The 18,215-nt window shown below is 44.0% G+C and overlaps 1 protein-coding gene and 1 long non-coding RNA gene across 5 annotated transcripts in view; one reads left to right on the top strand and one right to left on the bottom strand.

Annotated features, from left to right (window-relative positions):
• AFF3 (ALF transcription elongation factor 3) overlaps nucleotides 1-18,084 on the bottom strand; it is a 561,375-nt gene extending 543,291 nt beyond the window's left edge. For all 4 annotated transcript variants that reach the window (XM_082356113.1, XM_082356114.1, XM_082356115.1 and 1 more), the window contains exons 1-2: nucleotides 18,024-18,084; nucleotides 17,745-17,867 (exon numbers count right to left, since the gene is read on the bottom strand). In XM_082356113.1, coding sequence (XP_082212239.1) covers nucleotides 17,745-17,797 — 53 coding nt within the window. In that variant the 5' untranslated portion in view covers nucleotides 17,798-17,867; nucleotides 18,024-18,084. The remainder of the gene's footprint in view (nucleotides 1-17,744; nucleotides 17,868-18,023) is intronic.
• Nucleotides 1-18,215, top strand: part of LOC309611591 — a 249,290-nt gene that overhangs the window by 108,447 nt on the left and 122,628 nt on the right. The gene's annotated exons all lie outside the window — the stretch shown is intronic.

Here is an 18,215-nt window from a genome sequence, read left to right as displayed (position 1 = left end):
GCATATACAAACTCTGAAGGAACACACACACACACGTACACACCGCTACACAACTATTAGGATTAATGAATACATTCAGCAAGGTTGCAGGAAAAATATCAACATACAAAAAAAAAATAAAGTAAAAATATCAGTGATCCATGTTTCCATCACTAAATAATTTTTAGCAACTAAAAAGGTTGCTCTTTTATTTTCATTCATCTCAGCCTGAGATGTAGACATATAAAGTTCAGGATTTACTTTGGCTTTTTAAACGATCTATGATACTTAAGAGAAATGTTTCCTGGTATACACACACTTCTAGAAAATGTGAAGGGATAGATACTTTTGCTCATATAGCCAAGAAGGTTAAGTGATGAGAATTAGAAAAGATTTTGAAGCAACAAAAGATCATCTGCTAGGCCCGTTACAGAGCACTAATGGGCTTAAGTTTTAATTCTCTTCTAATGGGTCTTCTTCAAAGTACTACAGAGCAGTTGTAATCAGTTCAAAATATTGCATCTTGATGCTCATACAAAGTAATGACTACATTTTCACTTATTAAGTTTATATTTTCACTTTGGCCCAGTCTCCCAGAGATTTTAAATATCATTAAGCACTTCACAATATTGGTGTGGACTCTTTCTTTCTTCAATTTCATTAGAATTAACATAGAAGGGGTATCTTATTCCAATAATATTGAGCATGCTCCTTACATAACATAAACCAAACACACACAGAAAGGAAAACCGTCCTATGTTTCAGAAAGCTCTTTTCTGAAGATCTGAATACAGACCCTGCCTACTCCAAAATCTGTGAGGAATAAAGTGGGCTCGGGGTAAGACCAAGCTCTGAGAGGTCCTGCTAAGTTCCAGGAAATTCCTTTCACACCATCTACCCTAGGACCTCAATAAACACACATTCATTAATTCACATCAATGGTTAATTATCGTTCCCTATGTATTTGTAGGTTCACTCATCTTCTTTTGTTGCTTAAATTTTTTTCAAACATCAAAACCAGGCTCAAGTTATACGTAAAGCTTCAGCTAAAGAAAACATTAACAAGACTTTTTTTTCTGTAAAGCAGATAGTTTACTGCCTGATTCCCTTCCAATGTATATGGATTTTGCTCCTCATTCACAATTTGCTTCTAATCAGTGATAAGCAAAGTCAAGTTATTAATTTAAGAATCAGGACATAATAACTGAATAATAGTATTCTTTTCTACATGGTGAAGGCAAATTATTTATATATGAAATGTTAAATAAACACATACTTTTAAAAACAATTTCTCTAATCTTGTAAGCCTATCACACAGAAGCTTTGGTCCTTTGGATGAAAACATTTCACCAAGGTTCTTCATCTGTCCCTTTTTTTGCAGTGAAAATTCAAGAGGTGATAAATTCCAGTAAAAAGAAAACCACAGGCCAAAAGACAGAAATCTTCTATAATATATATTATAAAAGAATATGCGACCAGACAGTTCTGTAAGCTTTTTTAAATCTTATTTTTCTTTAACCTAAAAACACTGATTATATGTGTGTGTATGTGTATGTGTGTGTGTGTGTGTATATATATATATATATATATATATATATATATATATATATATACACTCACACACACACATACACATACACACACACACATACACACACTAGTTAAGTACACGGCAGACTGTATCACTGTTTTCAATTTTTCATTGCCCTCCCTTTAAGAGGATATGCATCCCTGCTGGTTGGCATGTGACTTGCAGTACTGCTTTGGAAAAGGGTAGTTTCCCTCCCTACTAATATAAGTCTTGAGGTTATGACTTATTAAGCCAGTGAAATGGGAGCCATATGACATATGCCACACCCAGCAAAAGCTCTTTTGTCCCCTCCACCAAGAGGATGGCATATTTCAAAATAGTGCCCTCTGTCAGCCTGGGTCTGAGAATGAAAAAGACACTAGAGCACAGCTGACCTTCCACTGCCACATAACATGGACAACTACACTTTGCAACTGTAAGCCACTGAGATCTGGGGGGTGTTTTGTTACTACAGCATCACCCGACAAAAGCTGGCTGATACAAACTGCAACCATAACATTTTAACCCACTTCACCATTTTAACTTATCTGTAGGTAGATAAACCTAACAGATGTCATAAACAACCCCTAGGGGAGGCTGATTTCACATTTCAGTATGAAAGAAATATGTAATGACTCAGCTCCAGGTTTGCCAGAATCAAGCAATTTGAGGCAAAGCTATCCTATGTTCTGTATCAGCAATTAATGCATAGATGAGAGAAGAAGGGAATCAAGAGAACAGAAAGCAGCCAAATCGGAAGTCTATAAGTACGATAACTACATGACGTAGGGTCACTGCACCAAGACCACAAGGAGCTGTCATCCCACTGGAGAATCTGGGGTCATTCCATGTCCAGAGACTGGGGAGCAAGCATATGGGTATGGACCAAAGTACAGACATGAGGTCAAGGTATAATCATCCATCTGAAATAATATAATGACCTCAGTTTGGTTCTGACGGAAAAGAAGGAATAGAAATTTTGCCATTTGGGCTATCAAAACTCACTGCTCCTATGTCTAATTGCTTCGCCAATTTTGAAGTTCTGGTTTTAACTGTTTTCTATTTTAATTAAAACACACAGAATAAATTTTAAAAACAGGTAATTCTTCGCAGCTACAATGCACAGGGCTCATTATGTTAGCCCTGTGGAGCCACAAGAAGGAATCCTTGCTCTCAAGAGAAGAAAGTATTAGAGACCATCTTCTGTACCTGTGTTCTGCAGTCATTAAATAAACACAAGCCCACACCTTTGGGGAAAAAAAGATATCAGCTAAAAAAAATTTTTTTAAAGGTACAAACTGAAACACTGACTCATACATGCTTCTAAATATCTTTTCAGCCACAGAATGGATACAGTCATTGAATACAACTGCTAATCAAAACATTAAGTAACCATGAGAAGGGAAAAAAGAATTAATAATAAAGTTACCACTTTTTGAGGACCTACTATGTGCTGGGCTATTTATGCATATTACCTCATTTAATCTGCATAGCAAGTCAGTGGCACAGGCATTATTACCTCCATTTTATACATGAAGAAACTGAGGTTAGGAAACAGAGAGGTTAGGCTACTAGTCTAAGGTAGCGCCCCTAGTATACGGCAGTCAGGACCCATTGCATGCCGGCTCCAAACCCCCTGCCCTTCCCGGTATCAAATGCATCGTTCTAGAATTTCGTCAGCCAGGCAGATTTTTTTCCTTAATATTTAAATTGTCTTATTCAAGGATTTTTAAAGAAGACATTTAAAGTTATTTTTGTCATCTGTTTCAACATGTCACAATTCCTTAAGCCAAGAATCTATTACTGTTACTTCACCCAAATATCTCGTGACACAAATTAAGCCTCTTTACTCCTTCCATGTCATCCAAGCAACACTTCTTATAGAAGTAGTCACATAGCTAGAAGAGACAGTTTGTCTTTATGTAGAAACAAAGAAGAAACTGCAAGAAAATCTGTATGAAAAAGAATCACCTCGCAAACAATTTCAGATTATTTTCATATGGTAGTTTTACTAATTTGAGTGCTGCACCATTACTATTGTTATTAATAAAGTTACATTTAGGTGTTGGGGTAGACTGGACCAGCTGTGGTGAACAGTTGCAACCATTTTCTTCATCCATAAAACTTGTCAAATTAGTGGTTTTATGAGGATACAAAATTTTTATACATTTGAAATACTGACAAAAAGAGTAGTACCTATAATGACAATGAATTGCAGACAATCCTTGCACAGGAAAGTCTGTTCGATTAGAATTCCACTAGTCTGGAATACACAATAACTTGGACACAATGTATTATTCATTCCGAATTAAAAAGCTGACAGTAAACATTGTACTCGTTGCACCTGTTGGAGACCACACACACACACACACATATATGCATATGTGTATAAATCACAAATATTTTAAGATTGGAAGGGACCTCAGAACCCATGCCCTATAATTCTGTTACTGAGAGACACCAAGATACTTCTCATAGGATGGTGGCCACAGGGAAGGACTCTGGAGCCAGACCGCCTGGGCTAAAACCCCAGCTCTGCCTGCACTGGCTGTGGGACTTTGGGCAAGGTACTCTATACCTTTGTTTCCTTCTCTATAAAATGGGGAATAACAGAACCCGCCTCACAGGTTAGGAAGATTAAATGAGATATAGTACATGTAAAGGACTCACTACACTTTGTGATATACAAGAAACTCTGAGGCCAAATGGGCTGAGTGCCCTTCTAAGGAGATCCTGCCGTTAAATGTCAGAGCAACATCCCGGGGCACCTGACTCTGTCAGTCTTGTGTGTTTGAAAACATTTTTAAAAATCCATTTTCAACAGTCCAAAATGAGAAAAGGCCACTAATTTTTTCCTGACAATGTAGCCTCACCCAATTCCTTCTGAATCAAAATTACTTCTAAAAACACTCTAATTAAATTACAGACAGAGGATCTGACACAGGTCTACGCTAACATGGCTTAGTCAGTTTTTCAAAAATACCTATGAAACACTTATAATTTACTGTTTCGAGTCTAATATTTGATACTATCCTCTTCTCATGGTTCCATTCTCTGAAACTCCCATTTCTCATAGGGATTTTTTAAGTCTCCGCTGCCCCCCACGTTTGGACATCTGGAACCACCTTGCGTTCTTCCTCTCCTCCTGGGCCCGGCCGGCCCACGCCCTTCTCTGAGACCTTCCTCCCTGAGCTCACCCCCTCCCTCCCCTCCGCAGTGAGAGCATTCAGTCTCTTTCACTGCCACTGCCCTGTCCCCACACCTCCTCAACCAGAGTCCTCTAAAGCAGCTGACCATGGTGGGGAGTGGGTGGGGAGGGACAGACTGGGAGTCTGGGGTCAGCAGACGCAAACTAGTATATACACAGTGGGGAAAAAAAGGAGGTCTTACTGCATAGCCCAGAGAACTATATTCAACATCCTATAATAAACCAAAAGGAAAAAGTATATATATATATACACACACACACACACACACATATATATATATACATATATATATGTATTGATATAACTGAATCCCTTTGCTGTACAGCAGAAATTAACACAACACTGGAAATCAACTATACTTCAATAAAATAAAAAATAAAGCAGTCGACTGTGGCCCCCACTCTCTTCTGGCTCCCACCTCTCTGCACGGGCTGCCTTCCCTCCCACTGCCCCTGTGGCTCCTCAGCCTATGTGCTCCCTCCTCACTCTTCCTGGATCATCTTGTCCAATCTCATGGCTGTCACTACGTATGCTGACAACTCCCAAATCTTTATTTCCCTTCCTTCTTCCTAAAGGTCACTACCATACAGCAAACTTCCTGCCGGCAACTCCACCTGCACGGCCCACAGGCGTTCCAAATGGAACGCTGTAAAATCTAAACACTCCACCCTTCCCCAGTCGGCTTGCTCCTCCTCCTATACTCCCCACCTCATCACACAACCTCAACAGCCTGAAAGCACCTTTGGCCCCTCACCCTCCATCATTCCCCCAACCAGTCAGCAAGTTTTCCAATGTAATCTCCTACACCAGGGGTCCCCAAGCCTGGTGACGCAGACCCCGTTTAGGAACCGGGCCGCACAGCAGGAGGTGAGCGGCGGGTGAGTCAGCGAAGCTTCATCTGTATTTACAGCCGCTCCCCATCGCTCGCATTACCGCCTGAGCTCCACCTCCTGTCAGCATTACGGTGAGTCGTATACTTATTTCATTATATACTACAATGTAATAGTAAGAGAAATAAAGTGCACAATAAATGTAATGCGCTTGAATCATCCCGAAACCATCCCCCCGCCTCCCCGGTCCGTGAAAAAATTGTCTTCCATGAAACCGGTCCCTGGGGCCCAAAAGGTTGGGGACCTCTGCCCTACACACTTTTCTAGTCATCCCTTACCCTCCATCCTCCCTGCCTGACCTGATCCTCCAGACGTGGCCCATCACAGCCATCAGACTCACCCATGTCAAATGCCTTCTAGAAATAATAAAATGCAAGTGTGGGGGGCTTCCCTGGTGGCGCAGTGGTTGAGAATCTGCCTGCCAATGCAGGGGACACAGGTTCGAGCCCTGGTCTGGGAAGATCCCACATGCCGCGGAGCAACTGGGTCCGTGAGCCACAACTGCTGAGCCTGCGCATCTGGAGCCCGTGCTCCGCAACAAGAGAGGCCGCGACAGTGAGAGGCCCACACGCCGTGATGAAGAGTGGCCCCCGCTCACCGCAACTAGAGAAAGCCCTCGCACAGAAACGAAGACCCAACACAGCCAAAAATAAATAAATAAGTAAATAAATAAATAAATAATAAAATGCAAGTGTGACCATTTTGTTCCCCTGCTCAAACGGCAGGCCATCACCTAAGGGAAAATGTCCAAGCTCCTCGGAATGCCAGGTGAGGCCCTCCACACCCCAAACGCCTCTCCTGCTGCTGCCTACCTGGAATGCTTCAGACCCACAACCTACCTGTGTCTGTCGCTGCTACTGTCACAACATGCTATTTTGCACCTCTTTGCCCTTGCTTACATTGTTGCACCTGGCACACAACCTGCTCCCCGACTCCTAGCCTAACTCCTGCTCACCCTTTGAAATTCAAATCGAATGTCACGTTCCCCAGGAAATCTTCCCTAAAACTCCACAATGGATAGGGTACCCTTTTATGTACTCCACAGGATTCCCTATTAGAGCAGGTAAAAAACCTACTGAGATTATTTGAAAGAATCTGAGGCTTACATACACAGACACCGAAGGCTAAAAATGTGGCACTGACTTCCGTGTCTGGCTTAATAAGTAGTTGCTCATCTCAACCCAAAAACCTATAAATCTAGAGAAGGAGGGTTATGAAGAGCAGCTTAAGGCATCCATACAGTGTTACATTATTGTATATAATATTTCAGGACACTAAAATATTATTTTTGTCCTGCTGAGAGGTAACAGTAAAGGAAAGAATAGAAATTAATTTACGTAACTAATTTTCTACCTAAATATTAGAAACGAAAATACCATACTTCCTCCCTTTTTTGATGATAAATATTTAATTTCCATACTCAGAACTTGTTAACTCAGCCTTGGAGTTTTAATTCAAGTTGCAGCGGTTGGGGGGAGGGCCAGGTGGTAGGTAAAATTCACCGCTTTCCCATAAGATACTTTTCTCAGGTATCACTGAGAATAATAAGTTTACATACTTATTATTTATATATATTATATATAAATTATAATATTAAATATATTATCTATAAGTAACTATTATATATATAAGTATAGATATACATTTATGCTTTTCTCAGGTATCAATGAGAATAATAAGTTTAATACTCTACTTATTGAAAAACAAACACACACTCTAAAGGAAAGTTACCCAAAAGATTTAGCTCTCAGAAGCCAAGCCATATTCTAGGGAAGGATCTATCTTTAGTGAAAAAAACACAAATGGGAGAGTCCACGTGGTTCCAGCTGAGCAGCAACCCCCCCCCCACCCGGCCCCGGCACACGGACATTCTTCTGAGAAGGACTCAGCCCTGCAAGCAACATCTGTCCTGAGCTCCAAATGATCGGGGCGCTCAGGAATAGCATGGGCCTTCCTGCCTCACCCCAACCTGAGCCCAAACAACGGGAGCCAGATGAAGACTTCATCCTGGACCTACACAGCCAGCCTTACAACTGGTATACCAGAGTAATACAGTATAAACCACTGGATTTTCCACCAAAGAGGGAAGGCTGCTGCAAACGGATGTTAGCTGAAGTAGTATGCTTCCCCCATCACCGCTGATGCTGCAGCCTGCTTCCTCAGGACGACAGACAGCTTAACATATTTTGTTCCGAGGGTCTCTAAAGCTACACCCTCTCATCCAGGGAATCCTCGTTTCCACCACTGCTATGGACCAGGAGAGTGGCTAAACAGCGCATTTCACAAGGTGGAGGGACCAACCCATTCCGGACCCAGAGCCTCTATTTCAGTGAACTGCAGAGTCCATGGCCAGTGGAGACACCTGCCCCTCAGCCTGAGGTAAAGCCCTCCACCTCCAACAGCACCTTCCTCCTCAGCAACTCTGAGAAATGACACCAATGGGCTATGAGAGGGAGCAAGCTGGGCCACGTTGACAGCCTATCTCCTTAGTCAAGCCCCAATTCTGAATAACGAAGTTTAGAATTTAGCTGATGGCCAGCAGTTGCTTTTTTGTTCTGAAGGAAGTCTTGGGTGTGCCTTCTTAGGACCCAACAGAGAAAACCACTAACTCTGAGAGACCCCTTTGGGGGGAAGTTGTGCAAATCACCTGACTATTCCGTTATTTGTATCATTACTGAGAGTCAGTAAATAGTGTTTTCTCCAGTGTGAGAGAAAATACATTAATTTGATGATACGAGTAAAAATCAAAGCAATAACCAAACACATGCTTTCCTTACAATGGGTCTGATCTATCTCCATGCTTGAGGGCAAGAGTTTCCCTCTCACCTGTTCCCAGAAAGAAAAGTTACATGGAATGCAACATCACCTATTTCACGAAATGGTTAAACACAATTAGTCAGATAACATAATGGATTATGAGGTAGAAGGCAATATCACAGCCACTAAAAGCACAAATGCAAAGTACTGCTCCAAACAACAGCCTAAAAAGCTATTGCGAACACTTCCTCTGTGGGTTCACATGTGTCCTAAGACTGCAAGATTTAAAGGAGTCACTATCGTTCCTTAAAAGCCAGCTCTGTTTTCCCAATCTGAAATGGTCACAATTGTGTAAGCCCAACCTATCTTGCTCTTAGCAGCCACAGTCTTCCACGCCTATCTCAGAGAATGGAAATGTGTGTGTGCGCGCGCACACACACACAAACCCTCATTAAGAAGATAAATAAACTTCCCGCCAATCTCACAGCACAAAGTCAACCGTGCTGTATTTACTCACACAATCAGTCCCATCTGCACTTATTCTTCTAATGAAGTAGAAATGGAAATTAAACGTGGAAACTGCGGCTAAGTCTGACCACCTGAGGGACTCGGGGCACTCTGTGGTGGGGAAGAGGGAGAGGTGGCCGGCAGTGCTGGGAGAGAAGGTCCCCATCGGAGGCTCTGAGCCCACCGTGGGTTCCACCAGGAGCTGAGCTGCAATTTCTTTTAGGACACTGGGAAAGTTGCAATTTGCAGCTATGGCCACAGGGTAGTGCAGTAATTCTGCAAAATAGTTACCCCCCTCTCCCATCACTGCCACCTCCCTGCCCCACCCTACCCCCAGTTCCCTGCCAAAGAGAACGGGAACTTTTGGTCTGAGTCCTGGGCACCTACAGGAGCGCTTGTGAGATTCCCGACAAATCCAGAGTGTTTCTAAGACTCTGAATCCAGTTACTCTCAGCATTGGCTCCTGAAGAAGAAGGACTCCGTCTCTGAAGGGCTGACAAGAACTGTAAAGCTATAAAAAGTGATTAGCCTATTTATTACAAACTTTGTTTACTTAGGTTTTTATGTTTATTTCCCACTATATCCCCACTAGGATACAATTAACCACCCCCTCACTCATCAAAATTGTATTAGAAAGACTCACAAAAATAAAATAAATGCTGCATCTAAATGTAACCTCCTGGCACTGTGGAATTGTAATGTTATTATACAAAGCCTCCTCAAAATAAAAAGAAGATGATGCAGAATTTTTAAAGAGCTTCTTCTCAAAGGAATTTTTATCCTTTTAATTCTTGCTACTCAAGGTTTGGCCTATGGACCAGCAGTTATACCTGGGAGCTGGTTAAAAATGCAGAATCATAGCCCTACCCTGCACCTATTAAATCAGAATCTATATTTTATCAAGATCCCTAAGTTACCTGGATGCACGTTAAAGTTTGAGAAACGCTGGCCTGAGTGCTAGGTAAGCATATGGACCTTTGTTTTCAAAACTGTTTTCTAAGCCCTAAGTCTTTTCTTCCTCTCAAGATACATTTTAAAGAAAAACAAATATATCTTGACATTTGAAAACAAAACAGACAGATTATTTCCCAGAATTGGTGATGATCCACTAGAGTAAAGCCTTTTTCTATCTAAACTGCCAGGTAACTAATTAACATTTCAATGAACATTGCTGGAAAATTTGGTCTGTCACCTCGTAACTCAGGTAAAAAATGCAGGTATGACAAGAAAAATTTAACTAAGACTAACAGACTCCTATTGCAGCACTCCAAAGGATTTTTGGAAACTAATTTCCTGTCATAAAAAAAAAAAGGAAAAATAAAATTATTTCAGCTCAAGTTAAGCATGTAACTCTAAACTGAGTTGCTATGATAGCGTGGTCTCCAAATTACAGTCACCGTTGTTTACCTCGGCTAACAAGGAGCCTCCTGAGAAGAAATTACATGAAGAAGCCTAAGTACCCTCCACGCCTTTCTCCACATGTGAGTGGAGAAACTGCAGAGGGGAAAAATACACAAGTGAATACAATTAATGACTTTGGCTCTCTTTGATTCCTGCTCCCCTGTGATGGGGATGATCGTAGAATCCTGAAGCTGTAAGGACTCAGAGATCACTTCTTGCTGTTGGTCCACTTACTCTGGAAAGCTCTTTCTACAAAGTCCCCGGCAGGGGGTCTACAGCCTCCTACAGACAGGTCATTGTTACCCTCTGAGACAGCCTTGTCACACCACTGTTAGATAACCTCACACCCACTGATTTACTTATATCCTTGGACAAACCCAGCGAAACACCTGGAAACACTGGGGGGGGGGCCTCCATCACATCCCCAGGTGTTAGTTTCCATAGACTAAACCCATTAAGTTTCTTGGATAGTGTGGTATCCTCTCATCCTGGTATAACTGTGTTATTTTGTTTCTGTTGAAGCTAAATTATGATTAGCCTGACATAATTTAATGAGACCCACAGAGCCAAATGAAGTCATTTGATGTAATGGGTGGTAATTCAATACATTCTTGGTGAAACATCAAAGATTATGTAATGGTTAATATATCTACATTTGTTACCAGTACAACCATAAGCAAGGACGTATTTGTCTGCTCAACTATGACGTACAACTAAGAAAAACTACCAGCCTCTACTCAAGAATGTCCCTGGGTCCCATTACCAGGAACAGAACTCCACACCAGATGGATGACCTGACCCAACGTGACCTTTCTGTATCCTTCCTTGTTTATGATAAAGAGACGTTTTGAAGGAAGCAAAGGGTATAAAAGAACTGCATTTGGCATTCACAAAGCAATTGACACTTTCATTACTTAACATCACAACCTTATGAGGTAGGCCAGTATAAGTGCTGTTGTTTTATAAGTGATTAAGCCAAGACTGAGAATAGGAAATGAGAAAGATGGTGAGCTGCCCAGGGCCAAACAGAAAGGGAGGCTGGAGCCAACTGAATTCAGAAACCTCAATTAAATTCCCAAACAAATGAAAACAGGCAACACTGAAAGTAAGTTTTATGGATTTCACTTTGAAACAAAACAAGGAAACATTATGTTACCATTAAATGATATTTAAAATCGTCTTTTATGTCCTTGATTTTGCCCCCCAAGGCTTTATTCCCGAAATAAAGAAAATTTAAACAGGCAAACTTATTCCAGGTTGAAAATTCCACTTACACAGGAAAAAAAAAAATCTTGCATTTCATTTTCAGAGGTTTTTTTTTCTTAATTTTACTGTTACTTTAACCAATATTATGCCAAAGGGCCTTGTTCAAGTTGCTAAATTTAAAGTGGCATAGATTAGACCCATTCTGGTTCACAGGGACATTCTCCCGAAATAGATTTTCAGCATTTTATAAGCCTCCTACATTTTCACAAAAGAGACTCTGGAACACAGGAAAGAATTATTTCCCCACACACAATACTCATGTTCATCGTCATCAAAAGGCACTTGGTTAAAACTCATCTGCACATCCAGCGCCCATCCTCCGTTATCCTGACACCGAGCTTGAGAGCTTGAGCCCTCAACTTCGAGGCCCTGAATTAACAAATCCCCCGCCAGCTTTTTCCAAAACACACCACCCACAGTGCCACAAGTGGATGCACCCCTCAGCTCCCGGCCCCCAGCACTCCACTGCTTCCCATCCACACCTCCCTACCTCTTCCACGACGGCCCTCAGCCCCTTCCCGGAGGCAGCCCCGGCCCTGGAAGCCACTCTGCTGGAAACTTTCTCACCCCTGCACCTGGGGAAGCCCTTCGCCACGCCCTGGGCGTGTTCTGGGGCTCTCGGCCAATGATGGCCACCGCAGCCAACCAGTCCACCACTTCGGGCCAATGAGAACGAGCGGGGCCAACGGGGCTAGACCTATGGGCTCCAGGACGCCCGGCGCTCAGGCCACGCCCAGCGAAGGTGATGGGTCCCAGGTGCGTCTCTCCTGTGCTCCGTGTTCTGGGAAACTGCTTTCACCCCTATGGGCTGACGAAAGGGATAGGGGTAGGCCTTAAAATGTTTGCTTTGTTGGGGCTGGAGGGAAGGGCTAATAAGGGTCAAGATCAGGGATCCGGGTAGTTGTCTGACTCTACCCCGGGGAGCCTAAGGAGGTCTGGAAGAAGGCGATTGACTTGCAGAGAACCAAGTGGGGTCAGCAGGCACTACTGGAGACGAAGTTGTTAGTGCCTCCACCTGGCTCCCCTTCCCCCCACAGGAGTGCAGTACATCTTCCCCCTGAGTTAGTTAATAACTTCATCTTCACCCAACGAGCTCCACGCTTTATTTCCTCCTTATTTCTAGTCACGGCCTTCGCTCCACATGGACTTTCCTCCTTTTTATTTTCTCTTTCTGAAAGTCCACTTCTCCAAGAGGCGTTCCACAGGCCCCTCAGCCCTAAAGGTCTCTTCCCCTCCCAACAGGATGCGCCCTCCTCCCCCTCAAATGGGCAGCGTCAGCTTTGTACAGCAGATATGGATGTGGACGGCTTATTCTCCTACAAGTTCCTCGCAAACGCTCCGTTTCCTATGCATCGCTACAGTTAAGTTTCTTTTTTCCCCTAAACTACAGGTTTCAATCCATGGATGGGGAAGTTTTAAAAAAATAGAATAGAAAATATCAAAGTACATTTCCCATAATATGGATAAGTGTTATTTCATGACACTTGTTTCAGTTATGAGTATGTGTGCACACAAATGATGTGGTGGGTTGCAATGTTAAACATACTTGTTACTGTGAGTCATGGTATAAAACGTTTGAAAGCTACTGCTCTCTGGTACCTAAGCTAGAGAGATGCTTAATGCTCTATGAATGCTTACTGAATTGAACAAATTGGTGAGTATGATACAATCCACTTATTACAACTTCAAAGGTTCCACTTTGAAAGAATATAAAGTATAATGCCTCCTGGAACAACAGTAAATGGATTCTGGGCTATGTGAAGCTATGGGGCGATGGGGCGGGGGAGTAGTAGAGAGGGATCTGAATATTTACTATTTTATTTCAACAGACTTTCTCCCCAGTAACTAACATGTGTCTATATTTAAGGGAGATTAAATACAATTTTGACCAAGTTCACTGTGGAAAGCTTTTCTCATTCACTGAAACCACCTCATGATTACAAAGTTCTGCATCTTTAAAATATTTGGTATAGGTAATTCCACCATGATTCATAAAAGGATCTTTCAGAGACACCATGAAAGCCTTTGTTCCAGTTCTTTCTTTGCCCAAGATGCCGCTATGTCCTCTCAATACCCCACCCCCACCGTCTGTAAAAAATCCCATTCATCTTCCAAGGCTTAGTTCAAAGGCCACCTTTTCCACGGAAGCCTTTTTTTTTTTTAAACTCGATTTTTCCACTTTCCCTCCTCCACCACCCACCCCAGTCCCAAATATGGTCTTTTTCACTTCTGAATTACCAGTGCCGAAACGTTTTTATACTTGTGTCCTTGTCTTATCCCCACTAGACGATAACACGCACAACCTATGGTTTACTCTTCTCTGTATCCCCTGTGGCAACCAGCATGAGGTCTTGTATTTAAGAGATGATCAATAAAATTTGTTAAGTGAATAAATGAAAGCAACTGTTACCCTGTTCAAAGGGATGGTCATTATTTTAAAGGCCCTGAGGAAGGGCACACATGCCCAGCAGCTGATCAAAAGCTGGTGTAGAACAGGAAGAGGAGCCAAGGGGATAGAGGAGGAGTCTGAGAAGGGGTTCTGCTCCTCTGGTCACCCGCCCCTGTAAACTTACTGAATCCCCCCAGCTCTTCAGGGATTTGGCTCTACCGAATGAAACTAGGGAGCCGGGTATAGAATGAATGCCTCCACCTTGGTCCAAATTCTTCCTTCGTACTTCAAACCAGAAATGGGAAGTGGAACTAGAGGTGGGAATTAGGGCAACCCCTCTCAATTTTAAGGCGTGGCTGAAAAGAAAAGTTGAAACAGCCATCTGGATAATTCAGGCTCAAAATCTCCCCCTCCACCTTGAAAAATAAGTATGGGAGTTTCTGGAGGGCAAGGAAGGAGGGGTAAGGGTGTGTGCAAGGAAGCAGAGAAGATTAAATCCAATAGTACTGAGCTTTTCTCTTCATATTGTCTATACAGTCATTTGGGGACACTTCCAGTGACCACTAGACTAAGCTAGCTCAGATTCAAAGCCACAGTCACAACTAACAAACTGCAATTTGTTTTTTTGGAAAACGATGCCCACCAATGAGAAAAAATTGTTAAAATACCATTTTCCTTTGCCATTCATCTGTACCTTCCCCCCCTCAAAGAAAAGTGTTTTTCTAAAAGGGATTAAAGAAAGAAGTTTTTAGTAGTCTCTATTTTAAATTTATATACATTTTAGAAGTTAATTCAAGTAGGGCAGCAGACGTAATTTCCTAAATCGTGGTATTGTTTTCAAATCTTTAATTTTAAATTAATATAATTAAGGGCTCTGACCTTCTCTTTCTTTTATATTTTAGCAGAACCTTAATTTCCAGTCCATCAAGGTTTTGTTTTGTAATTAATTTCAGAGCTGCTCTCATAAACTGGGAATACATCTGCAATACTATAGAAAATACGCTGGATTTGAAGTCAGAAAACTGAGTTTTGAAATTAATGCTAGGTTCGAATATGGCTTCTCCACTTCTAGATGTTTGACCTTGGGCAGGTCACCTGATCTTCCCCACCCTCAATTTCCCAATCTGTAAAATGGGAATAACAATAGTTATTGCTTGTTTCCTAAGGTTACTCTGAAGATTAAATGAACTAAGACATGTAATGTACTAGAACAGAGTTAAAACATTCTAAAGTACATGCATTGTACTTAGAACAGTGTCTGGCTAAATGTTTGGTAAATGTTAGTTTAAAAATTCCGCTGTCATTTGTTTTATGGTCGCAGTAAAGCCATTTTACAGTTCCAAGCCTCCATTTCCTTGTCTGTAAAATGGGACTACTACCACTTACCACTTCTGGGATTGTTATGAGATTCAAATAAGAAAACAATGGATATGAAAATGTTTGACCCACAGAAAGCACTCAAATGTTAGTTATTTGGGGTCACCTATAAGCTTAAAAACAAGCCATAAACTTAAAAACGTATAAAGTCAACCATAAAATTGAGTTAGAAAATACCATCCAAAAAATTCATCCATGACTGAGAAAATGTCCGGGTTAGAAATGCATACTCAAAGAGTTTGGGTTATCTTTAACTGATGAGACATATATAAGCTCTTAGAAGATATAAATTCTACATCTGCAAACTAGAAACACTCCCTCAGTCAAGCCAAACTGTCCTACTATATTGTAAGCAAGAAATCCTGCACAGTTTCATAAGCCAAAGACAAATTGATGGATTGATTAAAATCTGACTGCACGTACAGTAGCTTTTTAAAAACGCTTTTTTAAAATTTTTTTTTAAATAATAAAAGTACGTAGCTAATGTAAATTTCAAGTCAATTCAACAGGCATTTATTATGTAACTGTGCTCCAGGTAACTCAGCTGGGAACTAAAGATGCATAGGGAAAGACAGCTCAGGCCTGTGCTGGAAAAGCCACAGATTACGGCTGATAATTTCAAAATATCACTCGTAAAAGTCATGAGGGCTTCAGTTTTGAGTCAGCAAGCAGACAAGCAGCCTAAAAACCTGCCAAAACAAAAAGTTCTTCCTTTTGACTGAAAATGTGACTTTTAAAAGCAAAAGTCAATTTTAAAGCACAGTTTCTACCTGCAAACCTACTGAATTTGTGCCAGAAACCAACATTTCTAAGTGTAAACCTGTAAAGTCATAGGTATCTGTAAATGAAAGGCTGAAATAACCCCAGCAGCAACAACACAGTAATTAGCGACTTTTATAGAGTAATAACATGTTCCATATTCTTTCTACACTGGCTCTTTGAAGTTTCCAGTGTAATATATAAAAGTTTTATTACATTAGGGCCCATCCTTGTATATTTTATAGGCACCAGCATTATGCAGAGCAAGCTGTACTTACTCATCCTGGGATCTTTTATAAGAAACTGCTCGATAATGCACTAGCTTTGTGTCCAGTTTAGTTAGTTACACCTGGCTTTAGACAGATCAGTCACTGGAAGCCTGCAGCATGGAAAATATACACATTTCCACATATTATATACGATCTGTAAATCAAAAGGCAGTTTAGCTTTAAAACTGCCCACTGCATATTCATGTGCACACCACTTGCAGTTTTAGACACATGTGAACTCTTTACTGAATTCAAGAAAAGGGGGGGGGAACCAAACCTCAGCTCTACAATAAGCGATTACCAGGGGCAGAACAGAATGCAGTTAATATGCTTGTTCCACAGATGTTCATTCCCGTAAATATTAAACATAACACAAGTTCCTCCAAGAATATGCAGGCGGTAATTTTACCACCTGAATAGGGCTGGTTGGAAACATTTAGGAGATTGGGGCGGGGGGGGGGGCGGGGGGTGGATAAGAGGGATGTGGAAACAGCCAATGGGATTTTTAACACACCCGCAACTAGAATTAAACTGCTTCCAGCGGCGCTTTACCTACAGTAGCTCCTCAATATGGGAACCCCGGCCCACAGAACCCCGAGGGCTCTTCCACAGCCTCCCGCTCCCCAGGCTGCGAGCTTTGAGCGCGGAATAAAGGGATACACGGGGCGCCGGTGGGCTGGAGCGGGGACAGGAGTGTAACCGTGGCCAGGCGGGCTGTGAAGAAAGGGCTCAAAGGGATTGCGAACCTCGAGGAAATGCGTCTCCCAGGGCCAGGGCCTCACAATTCCCGCACGGAGAAGCACTCGCCCCCTGCCCTCGGGTTCACTTTCCATCTCGAGTGGGAGAGACAGAAAGGATGCGGCCGCCAAGACTCGGCGCAGACAGGCAGGAGGCTGGAGCATCCTCTAAGGGCACTTCGCAGCGGCCACAACTCCAGAGGGTCGCTGGTGTGAACCGGCGGCCCTCGGAGAAGAGGGGGGGGCGCGAATGGAGAGAAGGGAGGTGAGAGGGGCCGGGGGACCGAGGGGTGGATCCCCCGGCACTAGTGACACGTTCTAGAAATCGGTTCCTTTTCTCTCCACGGCTGCGCTCTGCCCCCGGCTCTCCAGATCACCGGCCCCCGGGCTAGGGCGGGCAGCACCGGGGGGAGGGGACGGGAAAGGGGGGCGAGAAGACGGGCGGGCGGCCGGACCACCCCCCGGGGGAGGCGGGAAGGAGCCGGCGCGGCGGGCGCCCCCGACCCACCCCGCCCCCACGGCGGCCGGTCGCCCGAGCCCCCCGCCCAGGTGAGGGCGCGCGGGCCGCCGCGGTCGCCCCCCGCTGCTCTCTCGCTCGCTGGCTCGCGCCCGCCCGGCCGGCACGGGGACTCACCACAGCGACTCGAGGTCCCATTCCTGGAGCAGGGCTAAGTCGAAGCTGTCCATGGTGGGAGGTGTCAGCGCCGCCGCCGCCGCCGTCGTCGCCGCCGCCGCCGAGGCTCGGGCCGCCCGCGCGCTGCAACGAAAGGCGCCGCTCAAGGTGCATCCCGGCCGCTCCGGAGCGGCCGCCGCCCGCCCGCCCGCCCGCTGCCCGCTCCCGGCTCGGGGCTCCCGGCGCCCCCCTCCCCGCCTCTGGGCCGGCCGGGCTGCTGGCGGCGACCGGCGCACTCACCCGCTCGCCGGCTCGCGCAGGCACACTCCGCAGAGAGCGGCGAGATCGCCGCCGCCGCCGCCGCCGCCGCCGCCGCCGCCGCCGCCTCGCCCCCCCCACCCCCCGCGCCCGCCCCTCCTCCCGCCCTCGCGGCGGCCCGGCCCGCTGCAGCCGCCGCCGCCGCGCCGCTCCGCGCCCGCCCGCCTTTCTCCT

The sequence above is a fragment of the Balaenoptera borealis genome, assembly GCF_965194805.1.
Source record: "Balaenoptera borealis genome assembly, chromosome: 15".
Lineage (NCBI taxonomy): Eukaryota > Metazoa > Chordata > Mammalia > Artiodactyla > Balaenopteridae > Balaenoptera > Balaenoptera borealis.
The sequence above is the reverse complement of the archived record's forward strand: the minus strand, read 5'-3'. Positions and strand labels throughout refer to the sequence as shown.